General features: G+C 46.5%; 1 protein-coding gene across 6 annotated transcripts in view; it reads left to right on the forward strand.

Moving 5' to 3' along the window:
- The window catches only part of LOC115650071 (serine/threonine-protein kinase PAK 6-like), an 87,762-nt gene that overhangs the window by 52,290 nt on the left and 9,195 nt on the right, over nucleotides 1-26,277 (forward strand). For 2 of the 6 annotated variants that reach the window (XM_030559447.1, XM_030559445.1), the window contains exons 2-4: nucleotides 4,182-4,261; nucleotides 18,572-20,384; nucleotides 23,870-24,493. In XM_030559447.1, the coding sequence (XP_030415307.1) occupies nucleotides 20,139-20,384; nucleotides 23,870-24,493 (870 nt within the window). In that variant the 5' untranslated portion in view covers nucleotides 4,182-4,261; nucleotides 18,572-20,138. Of the gene's footprint in view, nucleotides 1-2,710; nucleotides 3,042-4,181; nucleotides 4,262-17,815; nucleotides 20,385-23,869; nucleotides 24,494-26,277 lie in introns of those variants that run through there. The other 4 variants (XM_030559446.1, XM_030559449.1, XM_030559448.1 and 1 more) reach the window with 4 other exon arrangements.

A 26,277-nucleotide genomic window follows, 5' to 3' on the forward strand; every position in this document is an offset into this window, starting at 1 on the left:
TAGAGCCCTCCCTTCCCACCTTAAATGGTGCTCCAGGTCTTCATTTAAGATCCCAGACTGCTGAGGTTCACTTCAGGCTTCAAGCTGCTCTGGCTCCAGGCCTGTTGACAGGGGAGGGCAAAGGGGTGCTTTGCTCCACTGCCCTTGCTCTGCGCTGCTCCTGGAAGCGGCTGGCACATCCCTGCGGCCTCTGGGGAGGGGGTCTCTGTGCGCTGCCCCCACCCTGAGCACTGACTCCGCAGCTCCCATTGGCCAGGAACTGTGGCCAATGGGAGCTGCAGGGGCAGTGCCTGTGGGCAGCAGCATGTGGAGATCCTCTGGGCCCCCTGTCTAGGAGCTGTTGCCAGAGGGGTGTGCCGGTTGCTTTCAGGAGCTATGTGAGGTAAGCGCCGACCCCCTGGCCCCCTCCTGCACCCCAACCCTCTACCCCAGCCTGGTGAAAGTGAATGAAGGTGGGGGCGAGTGAGCAATGGAAGAGGGAGGGGGATGGAGTGAGCAGGGGGTGGGGACTCAGAGAAGAGGCGGGACAGGGGCATGGTCTCAGGGAAGGGTCAGAGCCAGGCAAGGGCGGGGTTTGCATGATTAGACAGTTGGCAACGGTACTGGGTAGGCATGTGGAAGCCCTAGCTGTGGGGGAGGAGTGTGCCCAGCAATGCACCCAGCAGCTCACTGGGCACCTGCCAGTGCAGGTGCAGCACCACCCAAATGTCACGCAGACCGTCTTCGTGGGCGCGGCTTGTGCATGCTTGGGGGCCCACTGACTGTTCTGTCCTGGGGCCCGGAATTGCTATTGGCTTGCTTGTCTGGCTCCATTCAAAGTCCTCATTCTGGCAAGTAGAGCCAGGCCCTTCCATCTGTGGCAAAGCCTGTCTCCATGACTAAGATGTGCCTCTTGTTTTAGAGGGCTTTGTGCAATGCTCCCAAACACTTAAAGCCATGGAGGACCATTCTTGTGTAGATTTAAAGGCCGTCCCAAACCTGGGTGACTCCCTGTACAGTATAAGTGATATTTCTTTGTGCTACTCCTCCAAACTTACTCAAATAGACCAACCTTCATGGCCTGGCACAATGGAAATGTATAGAAGAAGCAGATGCTAATGAATGACAGTATGCAAGAGTGTAACACACATCTCAGCAGCACGCACATCCTTTGCCAACCTGGCAAACAAAGGCTCATGCTCTGATCTTCCACATGGCAGCACTTTGCAGCTCAAATTGCAGTCTTCTGAAGGGAGAGCTGCTGGGATGCTAATGCTGGCCCTTCTCTCTTCTGAGCACTGTTTGGTGTTTGCCATCGCTAATAAAAATGTTTCCTTTCTTGGATATAACTGCTCATGGGACACCAACTTTACATGCCCCAATAGGAACAGGCAGACCAACCCCCAGATAGAAAGGGTCTTGGCTAACTTTACTTCCTAGACCCCAGAGAGGCTGCTGTAGAGAACCAGTAGGAAATCTCCTTGGTAGGCCTCAGCAGACAAGGACCTGTAGAATAATGCAGGAGCGCTGTCCTGTTGGCATAAAGCGTCTTTACCAGACATGCTGCAGCTGCGCCAATGTAGCGCTTCTAGTGTAGACCTGCCCTCAGTATTATAATCACGATTCTCTGAATTACAGTAGTTCCTATAGATCCTAGCTGAGACCCTGGGCCCATTGTGCTGGGCACTGTACATACAGATAGTAAGACACCCTGTCCTGAAGAGCTTGTAATTTAAATAGACAAGAGAAGTAGTGGGAGGAGAAACTGAGGTATTTGGAGGTGAAGTAACTTACCCGAGGGGTTACACAGAAAGTCAGTGGCAGGGTCAGGATTAGAACCCAGATCTCCAGAGTCCCACTTCTCTGCCCCATCCACTGGGCCATAATGTCTGTCTGTGGTGCCCATCTCAGTTTAATTGATCAGGGTTACTTACATCATGGATTTTTTTTTTTAAATACTATGTTAGCAAAACATACACACACACACACACACACAAACAAAAGGGAGTAAATTTCACAGTGTGAGGTGGGGATATTTTTAGCTTTGCTCTTTGGACCTAATCAGTTAGGCTGGCATTGTTTGCAATAGACTGTTGCAATAAGGCAAGAGTCCCCTTTATTTGCTCTAGGGAAATTGCTGTTGATGGCTTTGGCAGACATGAACTCTGACCTCCTCCTGTTCCTCATCCACATTCCACCTCTTCCCATCCCCCGCTGCTGACTGATGTTCCAGCAGACAGAAGTCACTGATGCAGAAATATATATTTCCAGGAGTCAATAAGCCCCGAGCCACAGCACAATTGGAGCAACAGGATTATAGGGTGATACTAGACAGTAGACCACACAGCACTGAGTCATAACAAGCTACAGAGGAAAAGGATTGGCACCAGGTCACGTGCTGCACATCTGCAATGCAAATTAATTATCATCTATCCGGACATATATCAAATGATCAAAGTTCCTGCTGCCAGGAATGACTAGGAATTTGTGGCAAGTCCTGAAATTCACAACACAGCGGGAGATGTCAGGATTCATTAGGAACTGCAGCAGCTCTAGGCCCCAAGGCAGTGGAAACAAGAGAAGCACAGTAACGAGCAAGTCGGAGCATTAATAGGTCAGCCAGTGAGGAGGGGTGCAAGGTGGCGACCTTGCAGAGGCTCTTGTCTGAGGCCCAGCAAACCTCAGTGCTCTGGTGCAACTCTGAGCACCTTCTGTCTCCTGTCCCTTCCAGAGTCCAAAGGGAGATGGTGATGATGAGGAGGAGGAGGAAGGAGGATCCCATGAGGCCCCAGTGTCAGCTTTCATCATGCTCTTTGCAATGAGAGCCTGAGACTTTCCAGCGCTGAACATTTCTATGTCTCATCTACCACCACACCCTGAAATCAAATTCACAGCCAGGTGAACCAGGCATTGTACAAACATGTCAGAGCTGCCTCCGCCCCCTTCTCTCCCGCTCTCTCTTGCCTTCTCCTTTCTCTCTCAAGTTTCTTGGCGAGTCAACGGATTCCAGCGTGAGAATATTTCCACCTCTCCACTGGTTCCGGAGCAGTCAGAAATCTAGGGTAAGCATCAGATGGCAGGTCTGGGGACGGTCACTGGGTTTGCTTTCTGTATTTAGAACAACAACCGTCTAATGGCTGCTGTTTCCTGTGGTTTGTTTCCTCTGTTTACAGAGGACTAGGTCTGTCAGTTTAAACTAATATCTCGGCTTTCCCGGGGCTGTGCTTCTATGGGTTAACCCCTTCTCTTCGGAGCTACGTTTTCAATCTTAGCAGTGCCAGGAATGCACGTGCTGAGCTCTTGTGTGTTGGCAGCACCACTTTACAGCAATGGGAGAGGGAAGCAGTTTGGGGGTTGTGGAGGAGCTTTTTCCTCCCGGTCTGGTTCTGGAAGGGAAAGAAAACTGGAAGCTGGGCTGCTCTGGGAAGGAATTTACTCCATCTTTGCTCCTACAGCCCAGTGACACCGTCCACCAATTGGCTTTGCTGGATGGCAGTGGTGGTTTCCCTGCAGCCCTTTCTCTCTTCTCACTCGGAATTGTCCTCTACTGGCACTCGCACAGTGGGACAGGCAGTGAGATCTCCTTTCTTTCACCACCCCATCCCCTTCAGACAAGCAAGAATGCATGTCTCTTATGGGGATGTGGCATTTGGGACCTGTTAGTGTAAGCTGTCAACAATGCAGAGAGTGGAATGAAAATGCCTTGCCGGACTTGGCAGTTGGTGAAGAAGGTTAAAGTCACCCCGATGATGCTTGGGAAAGCAGACAGCCCATGTCAGGAACATGCCTGCTTGCTGGTGTATGCAAGATGTAACAATATCTCCAGGGAGCACCCTTATATCTGCAGGGACCCTCACCATACCTATCAAAGATACTTATTGATTGACTAGCTAAAACCCCTCATGCCCATATCCCTGGATTTCTCCCTTGCTATTTCAACTAAGACCCTTTCAGCACAGCTACTGACATATCGTATTGAAACACTGTGTATATCTGGAGTGTCAGAGAACTAGCTAACTTCATACTATTTGAAAACCATTTGTCAAATGACATTGGCAATGTACACACAATCTCTTTTAACCAAGTGATCTCACACAGACAGACACACACACACACACACACACACAGAGTACAAGAAAAAGGTAGGTCTGTGGCAATTGTCCAGTAATATTTACTGATCCATTTGTCCTCTTGTTTGCCAGGATATTAATGACTTAATGTACTGGAGTACCGAACAGTGAAGTAGTCTGAGAAGAAGTAGAAGAAGAGAAGCACCTAGCTGGTGAGTGAGTGCTCAAAGGTGGGGCTTGGGGATCTATGCAAAACGAGGCATTTGCTGAAAAGATAAATGGCCAATCCCCCTTTCTGGAGTCCATCCATAAGACAATGCCCAGTGCAGCTGAATCCCTAAACTGCTGCTTGTGAAAGGGGTGCTGCTGTCCTGGCATTGTATAAATTCTCTCTCCCCTAAGCAGTCTAGTTATTAATCACATGGTAAGGCTGTGAATTGATGCGCACATTGTGCAGCACATTGATATGTATGAACAATGGCTTATAAATAAGCTAATAGTATATAGATCTGGTCAACTAGTATAAAGACCTGTTTGTGAAATTAGCAGCTTGGCTTCAAAGCAGCCTGTTTGTGCCCCTCTGTGGTATGCTGCCTGTGAACATTCATGTGAACAAAATTTTGTGTGTAAGAATGTTAATGAGAGAGAATTTGGGGCCCAGCAGGTGAGATTCAGTTAACTGAGAAACAAAATTTGTTTTGACGACCAAACAAAATTCCTTCCAGAGGAAAGTGTATGTACTTTGTAAAAGTTCAACCATCCTATCATGGAACAGAAACAATAGCATGTGAGCTTGGTGACCAGTCCCACACATCAAATAACGAATTCTGAGTATCAGTACCTAAATGGATAGTTGCTGTGAACAGTTTGTGAACAACCCACAGGTCAAACATCTTTGTCAAAATTATTTGATGTGTTCGTAAAAATCACAATCTGTTCAAAGACAATTCATGTGCAGAGAGAAAGGGCTAAATATGTTGAGTAAACTGTTTAAAACAATTGGACGGATAAGCTCTAAATGTAAGTTAAAATGCATTTAACTACATACTTCCCATTCTCCTGGATCATGCAATATTTTATTTTCAAACCTACGCTGCATTATTTTTGCTCCTGATAATCAAGGTTTATCTATCTATCTTTGTAGAAGGATGGTATCTAAGGCTCCATGTCATCTCCTGGGTCTGGATCAGACATAACTCCCTGGGAGTCCAGTTAACACTCCTCTTCAGTCAGTGACAGAATCTCTGGAGGTTAACATAAGATGCTACCCTCCTCAGCCCAGGGGTTAGGGAAGAGCACATGTATCATCACAGCAATCTCAGACCATGTCAGATCAGGATTTAAACTATGGGACCAATTCTCCACTCTATCACATCACTTTTGCTCCTGTGTATCTCTGTTGACATGAATGGGTTATATCGATGTTGTAAACATTTGTTAACCTTTATGCTGAAATGTTTCCAATTAATATTGAGTTGTTAAACATAAGGGTCCATGAAAACCCAACTTGGTTTTCAGATTCAAGCTTCTAGATTGGGTGCAAAAAAACTGTTTAGTAGAGGATCACTAGGCAACACTTTGAATGATACAACCAAACTTTATTAGAAAAATGATTAGTTAAGCCAAACAGGCATGTAAATACTATGTACACAAATGCTACTATTGTACTCCCAGTCCAAGATGGACTGGTGTGTCAATGGGTGATCAGTCCACTGACAACAGAGTGAAGTACAGCCTTATAGTCTTGGAACTGAATGGTACTCTTTGGATGTTAACTGGAGCTCTCCCTTGCAATTCAGCAAAACTACTCCTTTTATACTCTATTACAGGGGTAGGCAACCTATGGCACATGTGGCAAAGGCGGCACATGAGCTGATTTTCAGTGGCACTCACACTGCCCGGGTTCTGGCCACCGGTCCAGGGACTCTGCATTTTAATTTAATTTTAAATGAAGCTTCTTTAACATTTTAAAAAACTTATTTACTTTACATAAAACAATAGTTTAGTTATATATTATAGACCTATAGAAAGAGACCTTCTAAAAACATTAAAATGTATTACTGGCATGCGAAACCTTAAATTAGAGTGAATAAATGAAGACTCGGCATAGCACTTCTGAAAGGTTGCTGACCCCTGCACTATTATAACACTAATTAACATTAAACTGTCCTTTACCATAACTATATTTCTTTCATCTTCTTATTGGCTCTTTACACTACACATTATTTAAATTAACATCTGCACCAAAAATGGCCTTGGCATACTAGCAATATAGATAACTTTTTAATAAACCATTCACAATTTTCATACACACTTATTAAAAATGTTGCTTAAACCAGTTATAACCCAATCATAATGGTAACAAAGCCCTGGGTCACATCCTTGCTAACTCTTACTTTCCCATAACACTCTGTCTCCAACTCATCTTTGCCTCTTCTCACTCTAGCAACTTCAGTTTCCCTTACTCCTCTACATCTAGGTTTTGGACTCAAGTTAGCCTAACTTCTACTTACTTCTTAATCCAAACTATCCTATAGCTTATAGTGTAAATCAGATATAATGGAGGGGATAATCAGGCCATAGCCATTTAACATGGCTCTTGTATGGTATCTAAAGGGCAAGCTCAGGTTCCTGGGTGGCAGCATGTTTGTTGTTGCTACACTGCTGAATTAACCCTTAAGCAGTATTGATATTACTTTTGGTTTTAGATTGATTGCCTTGGTCTTACATAAGAGTCAAACATTAACATAGTTGGATAAAATAAAAATCAGGCTCCTGTTCCCTTCAAAACCTGTTATTAGAAATGTTTCTTAGCCTTATGTATGATGATGCTATTACCCTTGCAAATCAGAGGCTCCTCCCATTCCCATCCCTTCTACAGTCTGAGAACTGGGTGACAAAGTAACTGATAGCTGAGAGGAGGTGTGGTCTGACCTGATGTTACTGAATTGTGACTGCAGGGTCAGTGTACTGTAATGGATACAGCAGGGGGCTGGGGGTCAGTGAGGGTCTGAATTCTAAGCTCAGTTTATATGACTCACTGTGTGGTTTGGGTACGACTGCCAACTTTCTAGTCTCACAAAACCGAACACTCTAGCCCCACCCCTTCCCTGAAGCCCTGCCACCCATTCATTACATTCCCTCTCCCTCAATAGCTCCCTCTCCTCCACCCTCACTCATATGCGGCAGGTTATATACATTTGCGGTGCCCGAGCACCAGGAATACTCAGGGCTGGGGGCCCTGCTCCAGCAATATTTGGAGCTGGTCTCTCGCCCGGCCCTGCCTGGATCGGGCCCCGGCCCCTGCGGGTCTCCACCCGCTGCGCCGTGTCCCTGCCCGGAGCGGGTTCCGGCCTCCGCCTGCCACCCCTCCCCCTGCGCGTCCCCCCCCCGCCGCGCCGCGTCCCTGCCTGACAGAAATCAGCGCCCGCCTCTCCCCTGCCTGCTTGCGCTGTGGAGTAGCTCCCAGCAGAACTGCTGCCTGCTGCCTCAGGGTCCTAGTGCCTGCCATCCCCTATTGACAAGGCAGGCTGCCCTTACCCTGCCCTTCTGCCCTAGCCCTGAGCCTCTCCAACGCCCCAAACCCCTCAGCCCCAGCCAGAGCCCTCATCCCCCCTCACCCTAATCCTCTTCCTCAGCCCTGAGCCCCCCTGCATCATGAACCCCTCATCCTCAGCCCCAACCCTCATTCCCCTGCACCGTGATCCTGTGCCCCAGCCCTGAGCCCCCCCACATCATGAACTCTCATCCTCAGCCCTCACCCCACATCCCAACCCTCTGGCCTAGCCGTGAGCCCCCCGCATCATGAACCCCTCATCCTCAGCCCCACAGCCCTCACCCCTGCATTCCCTCCTATCCCCAAACCCCCTCCCAGAGCGTGCACCCCCTCCGAGAGCATGCACCACCGCCCCCTTCCTACACACCCACCCCCAGCCCAGAGCCTGCACCCAAACTCCATCCCAAAGCCTGCACCCCTCTTGCACCCTAATCCCCAGCCCAGGACCTGCACCCCAGACCTCCCCTCGAAACCCCGCCCAGAGCCTTAGGCAGGTGGGGGTGGAGTTTGGGGGGGTGGAGTTGGGGGGCGGGTGCCGGGCACCACCAAAATTTCTACAAACTTGCCACCCATGCCCTCACTCACTTTTACTGGGCTGGGGCAGAGGGTAGTGGTGCAGGAGGGGGTGAGGGCCTTAACTGGGGGTGCAGGCTCTGGGGTGGGGCCAGAAATGAGGGTTCAGGGTGCAGGAGGGGGCTTCAGCCTGGTGCAGAGAGTTGGGGTATGGGAAGGGTGAGGGCTCTGGCTGAGGGTGTGGACTCTGGGGTGGGGATGAGCGGTTTGGGGTGCACGAGGGGGCTCCAGGCTGGGGGTGGGGCCAAAGGATTTGGAGTGTGGGAGGGGGCTGCTGGTTGTGGCAGGGTGTTGGGGTCTGGAGGGGGTGAGGGCTCAGGGGTGAGGCCAGGGATGAGGGGTTTGGGGTGCAGGAGGATAGTCCAGTTTGGGGAGGCTTGGGGGTGGGAATGAAGGGTTTGGGGTGCAGGAGGGTACTCCAGGCTGAGGAGGGCTCAGGGCTGGGGCAGGGGGTTGGAGCTTGGGGTTGGGGCATGGCTAGCTCTCGGTCAGTGGTGCAGCGGGGGGGGCTAAGGCAGACTGCCTGACTGTCCTAGCACCATACTGAACATGCCACAGAAGCGGCCAGCAGGTCCAGGTCTCAGGCAGGAGCAGCCAGGAGACTCCACGTGCCGCTCTCGTCTGCAGGCACTGCCCCCTCCAGCTCCCATTGGCTGGGAACCAGCCAATGGGAGTGCAGAGCTGGTGCTCAGGGTGGAGGCGGTGTGTGGAGCCCTGTGCCCTCCCTTCCCCCCGCCTAAGAGCGGAGCTGCTGGCCCCTTCTGCGGTGCAGCGCAGTGTCAGCCAGGACAGGTAGGGACTAGCCTGCCATAGTGCGCAGCACCACCAACCGGACTTTTAACGGCCCAGTTGGTGGCGCTGACTGGAGCCACCAGGGTCCCTTTTTGATGGAGTGTTCCGGTCAAAAATCAGACACCTGGTCACCCTAGGTTTACGGTAAGTCACTTTATGTCTCTGTGCTTCAGTTTCTCCATCTGTAAAATGGGGATAATACAATTGACCAGTTTCACAGGCTGATGGCAGGTTTCATGTTTTCATAAAGCACTTTGAGCTGCATGAGTGCAAAGCAATGTGTTATTACCTACATTATGATAAGTAGGGAATCAACTTGTCTTTATTATTGTTTGGAAGCAGCTAAAATTGTCTCCAAAACCTTGCTAGCCAAGCTGCTGGTATCGTCATGATCAGGTGGCATGCTCCTGCCATCTCAGCACATTTCCACCACATTGCTAAGGCAAGAATCCTGGGGCTTCATTCCTCATTGCTCTGCACCTTGTGTGGGCTCTTACATCTGGGCACAGTGAGTGTAAAATGCTACCATTTTGATTTGGTAGCATTTTTCACCCCCTTTGTACAGATGTAGATGACTTCGCAAGGTGCAGGACAATGGAGAATCAGAGCTTGGGATTTCCCTGCCCTTATATACTGAGTCCCAAGGAAGGGCAAGCTTGGCAAATGTCTCCACAGTGTCTTGAATTAATGAGCAATCTGTTATATGGCAAGTGGAGAGCATGTGGAAAAACATGATTTTTTAAAAATGAAAACGATCCATCTCCATTTTTGGATGCACCCCAGGGACTGTAAATGGAATGGGGCTGTGAATGTAGGGCAGTGTCCATCTGTGGCCTGGTCTACACTACGCGTTTATACCGATTTTAGCAGAGTTAAACCGATTTAATGCTGCACCTGTCCACACAACTAAGCCCTTTATATCGATATAAAGGGCTCTTTAAACCGGTTTCTGCACTTCTCCCCGATGAGAGGAGTAGTGCTGAAATTGGTATTACCATATCGGATTAGGGTTAGTGTGGCCGCAAATCGACGGTATTGGCCTCCAGGCAGTATCCCACAGTGCACCACTGTGACCACTCTGGACAGCAATCTGAACTTGGATGCACTGACCAGGTAGACAGGAAAAGCCCCGCAAACTTTTGAATTTAATTTCCTGTTTGCCCAGCGTGGAGAGCTCACCAGCACAGGTGACCACGCAGAGCTCATCAGCACAGGTAACAATGCAGTCTTCTGAGAATCGAAAAAGAGCTCCAACATGGACCACACAGGAGGTACTGGATCTGATCGCTATATGGGGAGAGGATTCTGTGCTAACAGAACTCCGTTCCAAAAGACGAAATGAAAAAACATTTGAAAAAATTTCCAAGGCTATGATGGAGAAAGGCCACACCAGGGACTCAGTGCAGTTCAGAGTGAAAGTTAAGGAGCTCAGACAAGCCTACCAGAAAACCAAAGAAGCAAATGGAAGGTCCGGGGCAGGGCCGAAAACATGCCGCTTCTACACTGAGCTGCATGCAATTCTAGGAGGGTCCGCCATCACTACCCCACCCCTGTCCGTGGATTCCGAGGTGGCGGTGGTAATCTCAGCCATGGCTGAGGATTCTGCGGACGGGGAAGATGAGGAGGAGGAAGAGGAGGATGAGCTTGCAGAGAGCACAGAGCACTCCGTTCTCCCCAACAGCCAGGAGCTTTTTCTCACCCAGACAGAATTACCCTCCTAGCCCTCCCAAGCCAGTAGCCCAGACAATGAAGCCATGGAAGTGACCTCTGGTGAGTGTACCTTTGTAAATATAAAACATGGTTTAAAAGCAAGCGTTTTTTAATGATTGATTTGCCCTGAGGAGTTGGGATGCATTTGTGGCCAGTACAGTTATTGGAAAAGTTTGTTAACATGTCTGGGGATGGAGCGGAAATCCTCCAGGGACATCTCCATGAAGCTCTCCTGGAGGTACTCCAAAAGCCTTTGCAGAAGGTTTCTGGGCAAGGCAGCCTTATTCCATCCACTATGGTAGGACACTTGACCACGCCATGCATGTAGCAAGTAACACTCACCATGTTCCATATCATTGCATGACAAAGCCTAGCTGCATATGGTCCCGGTGATTGCTGGCATTCAAGCAACATCCGTTCTTTATCTCACTGTGTTATCCTCAGGAGAGTGATATCGTTCATGGTAACCTGGTTGAAATTCAGGAATTTAATTAAGGGGACAGAGATGGCCATTCCTACTGGGCTGTTTGCCTGTTGCTTAAAAGAAATCCTTCCTTGCAGGTAGCCAAGCATGGGGAGGGGAGGGAGGGTAATGGCGCTGAGCTTTTTCACGTTTGGCTAGCAGGGATCTTCCCTGCTACCAGCCACGTGGTGGGGGGGAGGGGTAAAGTGATCATCCCAGAGAATTGGATAGGGGGGTGGTTTCTGCTGCTGCATGTTAACAGGAAAGAAGCAGCACTGAACGGGATTTGCTTGGTATTTGGGAAAGGAGGGCACTGTGTATATAAAGGCTGCAGAAGCCGAAAGACAATGGCTTACCATGGCCACATGCAAGCTGAATTCTGCTGCCCGGACCTGCGTCTGTGAGATTTCTGACACCAGAGCCACAGGCACTCAATATTAAGATGTAAAATGCAACCTTGTAGTGAAATCACATGTACTATGTAAGGTGAATAGTGTTGTTCACTGTGAAAGAGTATAACCATTGTTCTGTAAAATGTATCTTTTAAAATACTTCTCTCCCTTTTTTACCTCTCTCATGCAGCTGCAAATTTTTCAAGCCTCCCTACTCCATCCTGAAGGCTATCTCAGATAATGCGGAGGAAAAAAAAAGATGCGAGACGAAATGTTCTCGGAAATCATGGAAGTAAGCCGCAATGAAAGAGCTCATCTGAATGAGTGGAAGGATGTGGTATCAAATTACAGGAAAGATGCCAGTGAACGTGAGGACAGGAGGGACCAACGTGAGAACGTGAAAAGAGGAGAGATGCTCGAGATGAGAGGTGGCGGCAGGAAGATCAGAGGTGTAGGCAGGAAGATCAGCGGTGGCGGGATGCAACGCTGGGGCTGCTGCGTGATCAAATTGACATCCTCCGACGTCTGGTGAAGCTTCAGGAACAGCAGCAGGGTCACAGAGGGCCGCTGCAGCGCCTGTGTAACCACCCTCACCAATCACCATGTTCCTTATCTTCCTCACCCAGACGTGTAAGAACATGTGGGGGAAGACTTCGTGCACCCCCCCACTCCACCCCCATGGACAGCCCAACCAAAAGGCTGTCATTACTTTGAAATATTTTTAGTGGCCTTTTCCTTCCCTCCTATCCTCCTCCCAAACCACACCCGGGATACCTTGTCAGTTCTCTGCCTCTTTTTATAATGACTTTTTAATAAAGAATACATGATTTTTAAACAATAGTGACTTTATTTCCTTAAGCAAGCTGTAATTGAAGGGGGAGGGTGGGTTGCTTACAGGGAATGAGTCAATCAAGGGGGAAGTTCATCAAGGGGAAACAAACGCAACAGTCACACCGTACCCTGGCCCATGATGAAACTCGTTTTCAAAGCTTCTCTGATGCGCACCACTTTGTGGTGTGCTCTTCTAATCGCCCTGGTGTCTGGCTGCGCGTAATCAGCGGCCAGGTGATTTGCCTCAGCCTCCCACCCCACCATAAAGGTCTCCCCCTTACTCTCACAGGGATTGTGGAGCACACAGCAAGAAGCAATAACAATGGGGACATTGGTTTGGCTGAGGTCTGAGCGAGTCAGTAATGTGCGCCAGCGCGCCTTTAAACGGCCAAATGCACATTCTACCACCATTCTGCACTTGCTCAGCCTGTAGTTGAACAACTCCTGACTACTGTCCAGGCTGCCTGTGTATGGCTTCATGAGCCATGGCATCAAGGGGTAGGCTGGGTCCCCCAGGATAATAACAGGCATTTCAACATCCCCAACTGTTATTTTCTGGTCTGGGAAGTAATTTCCTTGCTGCAGCTGTTTAAACAGAGTAGTGTTCCTGAAGACGCGAGCGTCATGAACCCTTCCTGGCCATCCCACGTGGATGCTGGTGAAACATCCCTTGTGATCCACCAGTGCTTGCAGCACCATTGAAAAGTACCCCTTGCGGTTTACGTATTGGGTGCCCTGGTGTTCCGGTGCCAAGATAGGGATATGGGTTCCATCTATAGCCCCAACAAAGTTAGGGAATCCCATTGCAGCAAAGCCATCCACTATGACCTGCACATTTCCCAGAGTCACAACCTTTCGTAGCAGCAGCTTAATGATTGCTTTGGCTACTTGCATCACAGCAGCTCCCACAGTAGATTTTCCCACTCCAAACTGATTCCCGACTGACCGGTAGCCGTCTGGCGTTGCAAGCTTCCAGAGGGCTATTGCCACTCGCTTCTCAACTGTGAGGGCTGCTCTCATCTTGGTATTTTGGCGTTTCAGGGCAGGGGAAAGCAAGTCACAAAGTTCCATGAAAGTGCCCTTACACATGCGAAAGTTTCGCAGCCACTGCGAATCATCCCAAACCTGCAAAACTATGCGGTCCCACCAGTCTGTGCTTGTTTCCCGGGCTCAAAATCAGCGTAAAATGGCTAGAACCTGCCCCATTACCAGCAGGATCGTCAAAGTGCAGGGGCCCGCGGTTTGAGAGAATTCTGTGTCCATGTCATCACTCTCGTCGCCGCTCTGCCATAGCCACCTCCTCCTCGCCTGGCTTTGCAGGTCCTGGTTCAGCATAGACTGCACGAGAATGCACGAGGTGTTTACAACGTCCACGATTGCAGTCTTGATCTGAGCAGGGTCCATGCTTGCTGTGCTATGGCATTTGCCCAGTTCACTCAGGAAAAAAGGCGCGAAATGGTTGTCTGCTGCTTTCACGGAGGGAAGGGTGAGGATGTACCCAGAACCACCTGTGACAATGTTTTTTGCTCCATCAGGCATTGGGATCTCAACCCAGAATTCCAAGGGGTGGAGACTGCAGGAACTATGGGATAGCTACGGAATAGCTACCCACAGTGCAACGCTCTGGAAATTGACACTAGCCTCGGTACATGGACGCACACTGCCGAATTAATGTGCTTAGTGTGGCTGTGTGCATTCGACTTTATACAATCTGTTTTACAAAACCGGTTTATGTAAAATCGGAATAATCCCGTAGTGTAGACATACCTTGAGGAGTCACTTGGGGACACTGGGCTGATATTTTTTCCCATCCAGTATCTAAGAGTGCTGTACTCTTAGTCCAGGGAGGACATGACCCACCAAGCTTGGGAGCAGAATGGCGATGCCCACAGGGTAGAACTACTCAGCTACAGTGGTGTTTCAGTTGCCATAAGAAACTGTTTTAAATAAAAAATAATCAAGTAAGCCTCAGACACCCTGCTACCTCCCTCCCTCACTCACGTTGAGAGTGTGTGTGTGTGTGTGTGTATACACATATGCATACACACAATGACATAGTCAGAGCTTATATACCTGCTCTATGCAGAGAAACTATAATTATATCAGGGAAGCTGATGAAATAAATCACATGAGCAAATTTGCTTTAGGATCTGAAATACTGTGTGATAACAAAGAACAATTCCTGCCACCATTTACTTCCTTCTTTCTTCTGTCCAGCTGATCATTTTCTATGCCCGTTTCTCTGATGTCTCCCAGTCACTCCTTCCAACTCTGATTTCCTTTCCTTCTTCACTAATTCCCCCTTCCTCTCATCTGAGTCTAACCCTTCTCTCTCCTTGCCCCTCCTTTCCAGCTGATCCCTCTCATTGCTCTGAATCTGCCATCTGTGGTTTTTCTTCTGCTCAATAGCAGATGTGACAGCTTTTGAAACTATATTATCTATGAAAAACTATATCTAGTGTTAAAAAATCTGACGTGGTTTCCCAGGCAGCAGAAATGGACCATTGAGAGAATTTAAATCTCCAGCTGCTTTTGTCTCAGGGCAGTGACTTTTATTACTTATGTTTATGACATTTCTTACAGTACGGCTATCAGTCATGAATGAAAAGACCAGGGTCTAGTAGGTTACTATGGTGTCGGTGTCGCAGGATATGTATGACAGATTAAGGGGATGTGTCTAATAGTTTAAGGCTTAAGTGTAAATTTTGTGTTTATTTACAAAATCTAAGTCTTATATGATAAAAATATTCTTATTAATTTGTATTTGGATAACAAAGGGCGTGTTTTAGTGTTTCTTATTTAAACATTCTCCTGTTGGAAACTCAAGTATTATAGCCAATACAGGAGAACCACAAGTATAATTGACCATTCTCATTTCACTGTCCAAGCTGAGTGAAATGTAAAACCTAAAAGGTTATTAAAGCTGATGGTATTTTAAATACCTATTTTTAGTATATGATTTTTTATCCTGACAGTGTCCCTTTAAACTACAACTACCTATCCAATATCAGACTATATTTATAATCAAAGCAATTAACGTAAAGCAAATGTCATTGGAAACCCCGAGGTACATGTAGGTGTACAGGGTTAGATGCATTTTATCATCAGAATACTCATACTACTAGCCAAAAGACACAAAGGCCAAATTTTCAGCCTGCTGCTGTAAATGTGACCATGAACTTAATGGATACATGTTTCTGCATATGTGAACCATACTTTTGTGTATACGGATGGGGTAAGTGCTTTCTAAATGGTGATTTGAAAGCACAATTATCTAATGTGAATGCACCCATGTTTTGTAGATGTGCATGCAAAGTTATATGCTGGGGTAGATCTACTTTTGAAGAGTGGTTGAAAATTTGGCCCCGAATGGAAAATTGAACATTTTAATTCAGTAATTTGCATATAAATCCAATCATACTGAATCATAAAGGAATACGACTAGTTATTATTTATGGATTTATTTTTACAGCACCCCAAAGTGTGCTAGGGGCTTTACAAAACAAATAGAAAGTCATCGTCCCTGCCCTATCGATCTTACAGTATAAATAGGGCCCTACCAAATTCATGGCCCAGTTTGGTCAATTTCACAGTCATAGGGTTTTAAAAATCATAAAATTCATGATTTCAGCTATTTAAATCTGAAATTTCAGTGTTGTAATTGTAGGGGGCCTGACCCAAAAAGGAGTTGTGGGGGTGTTGCAAGGTTATTGTAGAGGGAAAGGGGGGTTGCAGTACTGCTACCTTTACTTCTGCACTGCTGCAAAGCCTGGGGAGTGGCGGCAGCTGCTGGCCGGGAGCCCAGCTCTGAAGGCAGAGCCACTGTCAGCAGCAGCACAGAAGTAAGGATGGCATGGTATGGTATTGCCACCCTTACTTCCGTGCTGCTGCTGGCAGGGCGCGGCCTTCAGAGCTGGGTGCCTGGCGAACAGTTGCCACTCTCTGGCCGTGCAGTTCTGAAGGCAGTGTAGAAGGGTGGCAATATTGAAACCCCCCTAAAATAACCTTGTGACCCTCCTGCAATTCTCTTTTGGGTCAAGACCCCCAATTTGAGAAACACTGGTTTCTCCTGTGAAACATGCATAGTATAGGGTAAAAGCACACAACAGACCAGATTTCACGGTCCATGACACGCTTTTCATGGCTGCGAATTTGGTAGGGCCCTAAGTATAATTATGAATGGGATGCAATGAGGGAAGTTACAAAGAGTAGGGAGGGGGTGGATGAGGAAGAACAAGGGTTAAAACAATAAGATCACTTGGTTACTCAGTTTAGGAATGTTTCCATCCTCATGGCTCAATGAAGAGGTTTTAATTAATAATTATTGACACACTTCTTGCCCCAGCAGAGAGTTGAGATGTACAGCACTTTATCCAGTGCTTCCCACTTCCTGGTTTTTGTCAGATGCTGTGGAGCCCCTCTTTGGCCTGCTAAACCCAGGCCTGTGAGTTCAATCCTTGAGGGAGCCACTTAGGGATCTGGGGCAAAAACCAGTACTTGGTCCTGCTAGTAAAGGCAGAGGGCTGGACTCAATGACTCTTCGGGGTCCTTTCTAGTTCTAGGAGATGGGTATATCTCCATTATTATTATTATTATAGTAGCCCCACCTGACCTTTGAACAGTGCCAAAAGGAGTAGCTAGCAGGTCACTTCCCTTTCCAAGGAAATCTGCAGTTCTTTTCCTTCAACAATTGTCTCCACGATTATTTCTCATTATTTATTATCTGAATTGCACTAGTATTTAGGCACCCCACTCATGGACCAGGACCTCACTGTGCTGGGCTCTATACAGATACAGAACAAAGACAAGTACTGCCCCACTGAGCCCACCATTAGAACATATGTGCCCTGGGTGCCATTGGAACTACCTCCAAAGCAAAGATGGTTCTGGCAGTGCACCCTCTCAGGTGCAGAAGTGTGGCCTCATAGTGCTTCTCTAAATGGGTTTTTATTTATCTGGCCTTTCTCTACGTTGTTTCTCCATTTTTCAGATGGAATAATAAGTCTGGGGTCTCATTGTGAGCATTTTGATGCAGCACAGTAATGCTGTGTTTGCACTTGAAAAGTCCGTATAAATGCCCTGCTGTGATATACAATGTAAGGCCCCGATCCTGCAAATGCTTAATGCACATGATTAACTTAACCACTGTAAATTGATTGATTCCATCCCCTCCCTACTGTTTCAAGGGAACTATGCATGGTAGTAAAATTAAGCATGTACATATGTGTTTGCAGGATCCAGGCCCTAAGGACAGGAAATACAGCAGTATGTTAAATAATCACTTTTTAATCACTGTACACTGCTTTAAACTGTAGCTCTAAATGTAACAACATGAATTATGTACAGCATTATATCATTAAGAGAGCATGATATTGAAGTGTATAGCATGTAAGGAAAATATCACCAGAAATGTGTCTCTACTGTGAAAGAAATTATTTTCACTATGTTCACTGTTGTCTTTGGCCCATGAAATATTTATGCAGCAAAATAATCTAAAACTGAGGTACTGGGAAGGGAAAATGATCTTCTTGAAGTGTAAGAGCTTGGTGGGGGTCCAAAATCTGCTGTTGCATAGAGGGAAAGATCAGGAAGTGTCTATGTACACCAGTGGTTCTGTATAGATAATCCAGCATTAATGTAATATTAAGGTTGGGAAATTGAACCGCAAATTTAGGAAAATCCAGAATCTCAACTTTCTCCCACAATGTTAATAATAATAATATTTATTTATTGTAATTCAGTAGCATCTAGGTGCCCGAGTCATGTGCTATGCACTATACAAACACATAAGTAAAAGATGGTAACTGCCCCATCCTATGTATTTCCTATATGTATTATCAACAAACAGTAATATACAGTATTAAAGTTTAAACTGAACAAGAGAAAGAGAGAGAGAAAATTCTACATATGCAACATAATCAACTTCTGGGAATAACTTTAATTTGCAGGATTGCTGTCCTTTTGAGTGCTTGATTTTTCCATCTTAACATAGTAGTAGTACTATTTTTTCCTTTTAATTTAGAAAAGTGAAGAAATAATAAAATAACTAGATCTGGAGTTCTTTGGCTTAAGAAACTGTAAATGTCTGTCAGGTTCTAGAATCATGCATAAGAATGCAGTATTCCTTTGCTGAGTCACCCTAACCTCAGGTGTTAATACCTTGAATAAAGGAACAGAGTAATTACTTCTGATTCATGCTTGTTAGCTCTAAATGGGATACAAGAGTGACTGGAGTGTCTTTCTGAGGGAAGAAGGCAGAGGACCAGGACAGAGGAAGTCCTGCACGGAAACCCTAGAAACAGTGAAGCTTGGTGAGAAAGTGTAGGCTCAAGTTTGTGTTTTGGTGAGTAACCCTCAGGAACTTTGTTGAGGAACCTGGCAGCAACTTCACCCATTTATTATTTTTTCATGACAGAGTCTACTGTGTGCTAGGCATTTTCTAGACATTCAGAAAGTGACATCCCTGCCCCCCAAAAACTCACAATGTAAGGACAGATAGCCAAGTAGACAGAAGTTACAGGAAGGGGACAAAAGCAAGAATTTTCTAGAGGGGGGATTATAAATTGCTTAAATTAGGGCTGTTCAGTTTATGCTACAGAGCTTTAGCACTGAGCCTGTGCTGAAGCATTTTACCTAGACTGAGCTATCTAAAATGCTAGACTCCTGCTGAAGGCTTCCTGGCCGTTTCTCTCATCATGACCTTTCACAAGCTGCTATTTCTAATAGTATCATTCTAACCGTGGCATTCTTGACAGTTGGCAACTTTCTTGAACTGGAGATAGTTGATTTATGGAATTTACAGCTCAAGCAGCTTTAGGCGGACAGTAAGGTGTCCCTGCTAAACGTGCCCTTAAAACCACAAATAGAAAACATTCTAGGTCAGATACATGAAATTGCTGACTTTAAGCATTTATAAATTTGAAACCAAAGAACTAAATTTCCACTAATTTTTTCCAGGCTTGATAAAATCTCTTCAGCAAGTTTAACTTCGGTAGCTATTTGTATTGAGGTGGCCATGAGCTGCAAGTTTGGGACTCAGCTTTTTGAACACCTCAAAGTTTCAAATGTATTGGATTTGTGGCTTTAGTCTCAGTCTATTATAAAAGTAGGGGCCATTCACAAAAATAAAATCCAGCTTTGGATTTAATACCCTACCTCCCCACATCCAAAATAGCCCTTTTAAAAATACTAATAAAACTGAGCGTTTGGTTCAGGCCTATATCAACTTTTAAAGTTAGCTGCAGATAAAAAATTGGCTCAACCTACATTGCTTAAATTTTCCAAAAAAATTCTCTTTGGCCTTCTCTGCTCTAGGAAGAGTAGGACCCATAACTATCTGCCTATGCAGGTCCTCTGGTGATGGCAATGGTGGCAGCTATAGATAGGGCTCAGGCTCTTTCTCTCTGTTATCTAAGCTTATTCTGAGTAGATTTAAATGAGAAGTCATAAAAATAGCTATCTACAGTCTCCCCCATTACTCCCAACAGGGTAGCTACATCAGTGGTGATTTATGGATCCTAGTGTAAGCTCAGCTATTTAGGCTAAGACCAAGGTTGGAAAAACTCAGACTAAAAGGAATTTGTATGAGCAATGGAAAAAGAGGGGTTAGACTAGAAATTAGAATGCAGTTATAACTGCCAACCCTCCAGGATTGTCCTGGAGCTTCTGGGAATTAAAGATTATATCATGTGATGAAACCTCCAGGAATATGTCCAGCCACAATTAGCAACCCTAATTGGAGCAGTACAATAACTACTGTGAAGACCAGATAAATGACTAGATCTAATGCATTTGATCTCTCTGATTCAGGCATCATGTTTCGCAAAAAGAAGAAGAAACGACCTGAGATCTCTGCTCCGCAGAACTTCCAGCATCGGGTCCACACCTCGTTTGATCCAAAGGAGGGTAAATTCATTGGCCTGCCCCCTCAATGGCAGAATATTCTAGACACCCTAAAACGCCCAAAGCCAGTTGTAGACCCTTCAAGAATCACCAGGATGCAGCTTCAACCTATGAAGGTGAGAGAGGAAAGTTAATCCTTCCGCTTCTGTCAAATGCATGCAACCCAAATGAAGCAACACCTCCTATGTTCTTCAGAATAAAAATGTCCTCTTATGTTACAGGATGATCTGTAAGGAGTCCAGGGGAGGTTAAGGTATAGGTTTTGACCAAGTTTTATCTTCTGTGACAGCAGAGTAAAACCTCTCTGGCTCCAAAGGAAAGGTGACAACATAGAAAATGGCACCCTGGGCAAACTTCTTTAAGGCCATTCCTGGGAATGAGATATCAGAGGGCTTGATTGTTCAGCAGCTGAAGAGCTACATTGAACTGCAGATCAGTCAGAACATTGAGATTGGCCAAAAAAAACCACGTAATTTATAATCTAACAGTCAGACTCACAGGCAGGGGTGGTGATGGGGGAGGCTTGCGGGGGCTATAGTCACCCCAAAATTTGCCTTAGCTCCCCCCACAGTATAAAGGGCAAACATTACGGAGATGTAAGGGTGGCATGGTATAGCATTGCCACCCTTAATTCTGCAGTTCTGCACTGCTGGTGGTGGTGGTGGCACTGCCTTCAGAACTGGGCGCCCAGCCAGCAGCCACAGCTCTCTGGCCACCTAGCTCTGAAAGCAGCACCTGCCGCCAGCGGCAGGACAGAAGTAAGGGTGGCAATGGGGCACCAAGTCTGCTGTGAACAGTGACATTGACAAAGTTTCTTTGCACCCTCTCCCAGTATTAATCAGTAACTATTTAAAAAATCTTTTCTGCTTATAACAATAATTTTGATAAATGTGTTTTAGTCTTAATTTAAAAGCGGTGAGGAAAAAGTAAATTCATTTTAAGCAATAGGGTTATAAATTTAGCATTTAAAATAGTGTTAAATATAAAACATTTGGTTTTTAATTTATAAGTGGGGTCACACTCGGGCTTGCTCTGTGAAAAGTCTTGCCAATACAAAAAGTTTGAGAACCACTGAACCAGTCATTCAACTAGCCTTCAGTAAGAAATGGACCTTGGAGAGCTCCCAGCATATCCATAGGGAATATGATCCTAGGTTTGGCCTAACAAATTAGTGAACCACCTATGAATCTGAAAGGGATGAATGAGCAAGCCCCATATCTTACTGCCCCATCTGCAAGCATGAGAGATGAGTTTGTTCTGTCCTCCCTGTGCTTCAGTCAGGAGGAGGAGGTGAGGTTACATTGACCACAGCTTAAGCTAGTGGATCATTTAGAAACCATTACTATTATCCAAGTTTGCATTGCTGAGGTAAACTATAAACACAGACTGCTGAGGTTTAGGAGTGAACTAGAATAGTAATTTAGGCTTACTCACCCTACTGAATAGGCTCCTGGGCTGGGTTTCTGATCCTTTATTATTATTTTTTTTTGGCTTTTTCCTTTTCATCACTTTCGTGTAAATGTGGTGGAACCAGTTTGCAGTCAATGTCCCAATCAAAGTGGTGATTGACAGAGCAGTTTAAACTGAAGGCAGAACAAGAGATGCATGTATACACATGAGAAGATGTAACACAGCAGGAGTAGAGAGATGAATTTGCCCGTGTCTAAGATATTGGACACACAATTAAATGAGTGTGAGTGGCCTCAACTCACCTGTAGTTGATAGGGTCTTTCTTCCCTGCATTTCCTTCCTTAACTCACAGTGAGCCTGGTTCTCAGCTGGTGCAAGTCAGTGTTGCTCCACTGAAGCGGTGTCAGTTTACATCAGATGAAGATCTGGCCCAGGGTAATTAATTCAGCATGGTTGGAAGAACCCCAGAGTTGAGACAGCAAACAGGAGATTACTTCTCCCTCCATAGGAAGGTTTCCTCATACAGATTGAGATTCACACAAGGGGTAGGAGTGATATTATTCTATACAGGGCCGGCTCCAGGCTCCAGCATGCCAAGCGCGTGCTTGGGGCGGCATGCCATGGGGGGCGCTCTGCCGGTTGCCAGGAGGGCTGCAGGTGGCTCCGGTGGACCTCCCGCAGGTGTCCCTGCGGAGGGTCCGCTGGTCCACCGGAGCCACAGGACCAGCGGACCCTCCGCAGCCACGTCTGTGGGAGATCCACCGGAGCCGTGGGACCGGCAAGCGGCAGAGCGCCCCCCGTGGCGTGCCGCCGTGCTTGGGGCAGCGAAATGGCTAGAGCTGGCCCTGATACTATGTCTTCTTCTGGAGAATAGATGATGAGTTCTTAGCACTTAAGCTTTTCATTTCCAAAATAAACAAGATGGCTAGACTGCTGTATAGAATATTGAGTGTATAGGGCATGCCACTCATATAGTACTAGTGGTTGTTTGGATGGATGCCTTATCCTTCATCATTTGCCTACAAGGCAGTTATGAACTGCTGCAATCCTTTTGTTTCCAGTAGTGTGTTCACCATTTATAATTGCAGTGGCTTGGCAGAACAGAGGAGGGACCCAGAAATGGAACAGCATAGGTTTTACAGGCCAGGATTAAGAAGCATTAGGAAAAACTGTGAGTAACCAAAATTAAAAGCAGATGAAGAAAGGCAGGATTTAAATGTGCATTCACAGGTGCCAGCTTCCAATTTCTTCCCGGAGGTGCTTAATCTCTGCTCAGCCCCAGGCCCCACCCCACCTCTTCCCACCCCCACTCCACCCCTTTCCCCAAAGCTCCAACCCTGCCCCGCCTCTTCCCTGCCCTCTCCCCAGAGTGCGCCCCATCCCCACTCCTTCACCTCCCTTCCAGTGCCTCCTGCATGCTGCAAAACAGCTGTTCCTCAGTGGGCAGGAGGTGCTGGAAGAGAGGGGGAGGAGTTAATTTGTGGGACTGCCAGTGGGCAGGAGGCACTGCCAGAGCTGGGGGGCAGCTTGGCTGCTGGTGGGTGCTAAGCTATGTATGCATTGACAGAGCTGTAGGAAAAGAGGAGGACCTTGTACTGGAACAGGAAGTAGGTAGAGATTAAGATGCACTGAGATTTGTGGAGACTCAGTTTTGGAAGTAGTACCTCAATAAATAAAGAGGAAACTTGTCTAGTGCACTCAAAATCAAAGTTCTTAACACCCAACTCTCAGGACTCATTGTTAGTTCAATGCAAAATTTTTCCAACAAGGATATCTTAAAAGTGCATGTGTGTGTTCATAGCTTCTTTGGCTGACGGTCAAAAGTGAGGTGTGGTTACAGAATGAAGTGGAGCCCAGAATACCAGCAGGAATAAAAAAGTCAGGACTGAAGTAGATGCCCACTCCTGGAACTAGTAGGAGTGTTGCAGGTCAGGATTGAGGTGCATTAGAAAAGCAGTGTGAGGAACACAGTGCCTCCCTGCTCTGTTACGTTAGCTAGTCCCACTCTTTATCACAGCAGTATACGGTTCATCAAACTTTAAAAAAATAAAAACAATGAAGAAGCCAAACATTCCCCCCTACTCGGAACTTCAATGAGTAGCCAGACACAAAGCTCAGCCCCTGCCCTTGACGTTCTCAGCCTCAGGGGTTAAAGCTCTAACTTTGCCTTTTGTTTCTGTGTGTTTGACAGACTGTAGTGAGGGGCAACAGCATCGAAGTGGAGGGATATATCTCTGGGATACTGAATGATATTCAGAAGCTTTCTGTCATCAGTTCCAACACTCTAAGGGGAAAGAGCCCGACCAGCAGGAGGAGAGCCCAGTCACTTGGACTTTTGGGAGAGGACAGGCTCCCAGACATGTATCTTCAGAGCCCTGAGGTTGACTGGGAAGACAAATATGGAAACTACCTCAACTGCAACGGTGGAAGCAAAGCAGCCCGAAGGCAGACTATGTGGCCAGATTATAAACCCAGGATGGATGGGCAATCTCATCCCAATGGTATGGTAATGAAAGCAAAGTCCCTTGGGCCTTCAGAATTCCAAGGTGAGGATGGGCGCTGCATCCAGCTCACTTCAGTTTCACAGCACCAACAGCACGCCTGTGTTCTGGTTGGGAAGAGTGATAAGGCTGAAAGAAGAAGCTCAGAATGTTGGCCCCAGCCTTGCCTGGTGGCACAAGTGAATCCCAGGCCTTCTTGGGAGGGCAGCCCTTGTCCCAAATCGAGGGAAAACAGCTTGAAACGGAGGCTGTTACGAAGTGTGTTTTCCTCATCCAGTGACTCAAATAAGTCAGGCCCCACCTTGCAGATTAAGGTACATGTATTTACTGCTTAAACCTAAATACACTGATGATTTTTTTATAGTGCTGCAGTTTACTTTCACATTCAAACAACATACTTCCAGCTAGGTTAATGACAGAGTCAAAGAAGTGCTGGTCAAAAATACAGACCCAGAGTGGAAGGGCAGTTTAGTCCATGCAAAGACAAATGATAATGTTCCTCAGAAAATAGGCTGCTAAGCATAGCTCAAAACTACAGCCAGGTATACCAGGTATAAAGTGCATTTGCCTGGTATAACTTAGTTTGATGGGCCATAATTTATACCGGCAAAAGCACTCTTCTAGGAGCTATATCTACAAGGAGGACTTGCTAGGATAGCTATGTTGGTATATCTATACTTGCAAACCCTTTCTCAGGGCTTGTCTAATTGAACAGTTAGTGTGCGGGGAGCTGGGGTGTAAATCAACCTTGCAATAGTGTGCCCACCTCTTTCTGAGTTGACACTGCTACCACACACTGGAAGTTCCCTAGTGTTCTTTAATTTACTCCATTTTAAAATGGGATAGATCAAAGCACATTAGGAAACTTTTAGCGCATGGCAGTAGGGGCCACTTGGACACTTAGTGCGCAGCAGACTAGTGCAAGATACATTTATACCCTAGCTTTCCACACACTGATACAGACAAGCCCTAAATGTAGAGTAGGCTTACAGATGCAAACTGACCCTTTCCGGCAAGAGTATTGGGCAGGGCTCGATAGTCCTAGGGCTCACATCAGGTTTATATCTTATGCTCCTGAAGTTCGTGCTTCAGAGTGTCAGCCAGCCACCACCAAGGGTCAGGAAGGGATTCCCCCCCGCAGTGTATTCTGGGAGGTTTTCTTTATCTCCTTCCTCTGAAGAATCAGTGGTGGCCATGGTTGGAGATGGGACACTGGATGTGGTGGGCCAGGGTTCTGAGGTGGCACCAAACATTCTCTCTCGCAGGTGCTTGGCTGGCTGATGTCACTTGCTCAGAATCTAACTGGTGGCTATATGTGGGGTCCGGAAGAAATTTTTCCCGCATGTCAAATTGGCAATGACCTTGGTATTTTTTCACCTTCCTCTGGAGGGTGTGGGTCACTTACTGGGATTATGTGGTATATGTCATTTAATCATCTCCCTGCCATTGTAGGGGCCTCAGGCACTGGTGCACCTTGGTCCCTCCAGTTCTCTGCCTGTGGCACATAATAGTCTAGTCTCCTGTGGGTCTCACTTGCTTTGGTCTGATTTCCATTGCTGGGTTTAGTGGCAGCCTTTGATATACAGGAGGTCAGACTGGAAGATGTAGTGGTCTCTTCTGACTTTTTAAGCTCTGACTCTAATCTATTTAAGCCCTACTGTTGATGGGGATGAGATGATTCACAACTATTCCATTCCCTGGAAGCCTCTTTGTTTTGAGAGTATAACTAGAATAAAAAGCAACTAGTGCAATGGCTCATGGCACTGATAATGGCTATAGAGTAAAAAACCTCTAGATCACTGTTTTCAATTAAACTGAGGTCATTTCAAAAGTCATTACCATCTAATAACTGTTTGGTGCCTTCTGTAAGATGGGTTGGTTCCCTGCAGGTCAGTTCCTAATTATTGCTATGTCCCTTTATTCTAAGGAAGGTGACAAAAACAGGTGGGGACTGGAATCTCTGACCCAGCAGAACTGATTTGCTATAAAATGCCGGAGGGTGGTGCCCTTAATCAAATGAGAACAATCACAGGAATATTCTTCCATTTCCTTAAAGAAAGGACGCTTAATTTTCAAATACAGCTCTGTGTTTCTTGCT

Source organism: Gopherus evgoodei, chromosome 4 (genome assembly GCF_007399415.2).
Source record: "Gopherus evgoodei ecotype Sinaloan lineage chromosome 4, rGopEvg1_v1.p, whole genome shotgun sequence".
NCBI classification, from domain to species: Eukaryota; Metazoa; Chordata; order Testudines; family Testudinidae; genus Gopherus; species Gopherus evgoodei.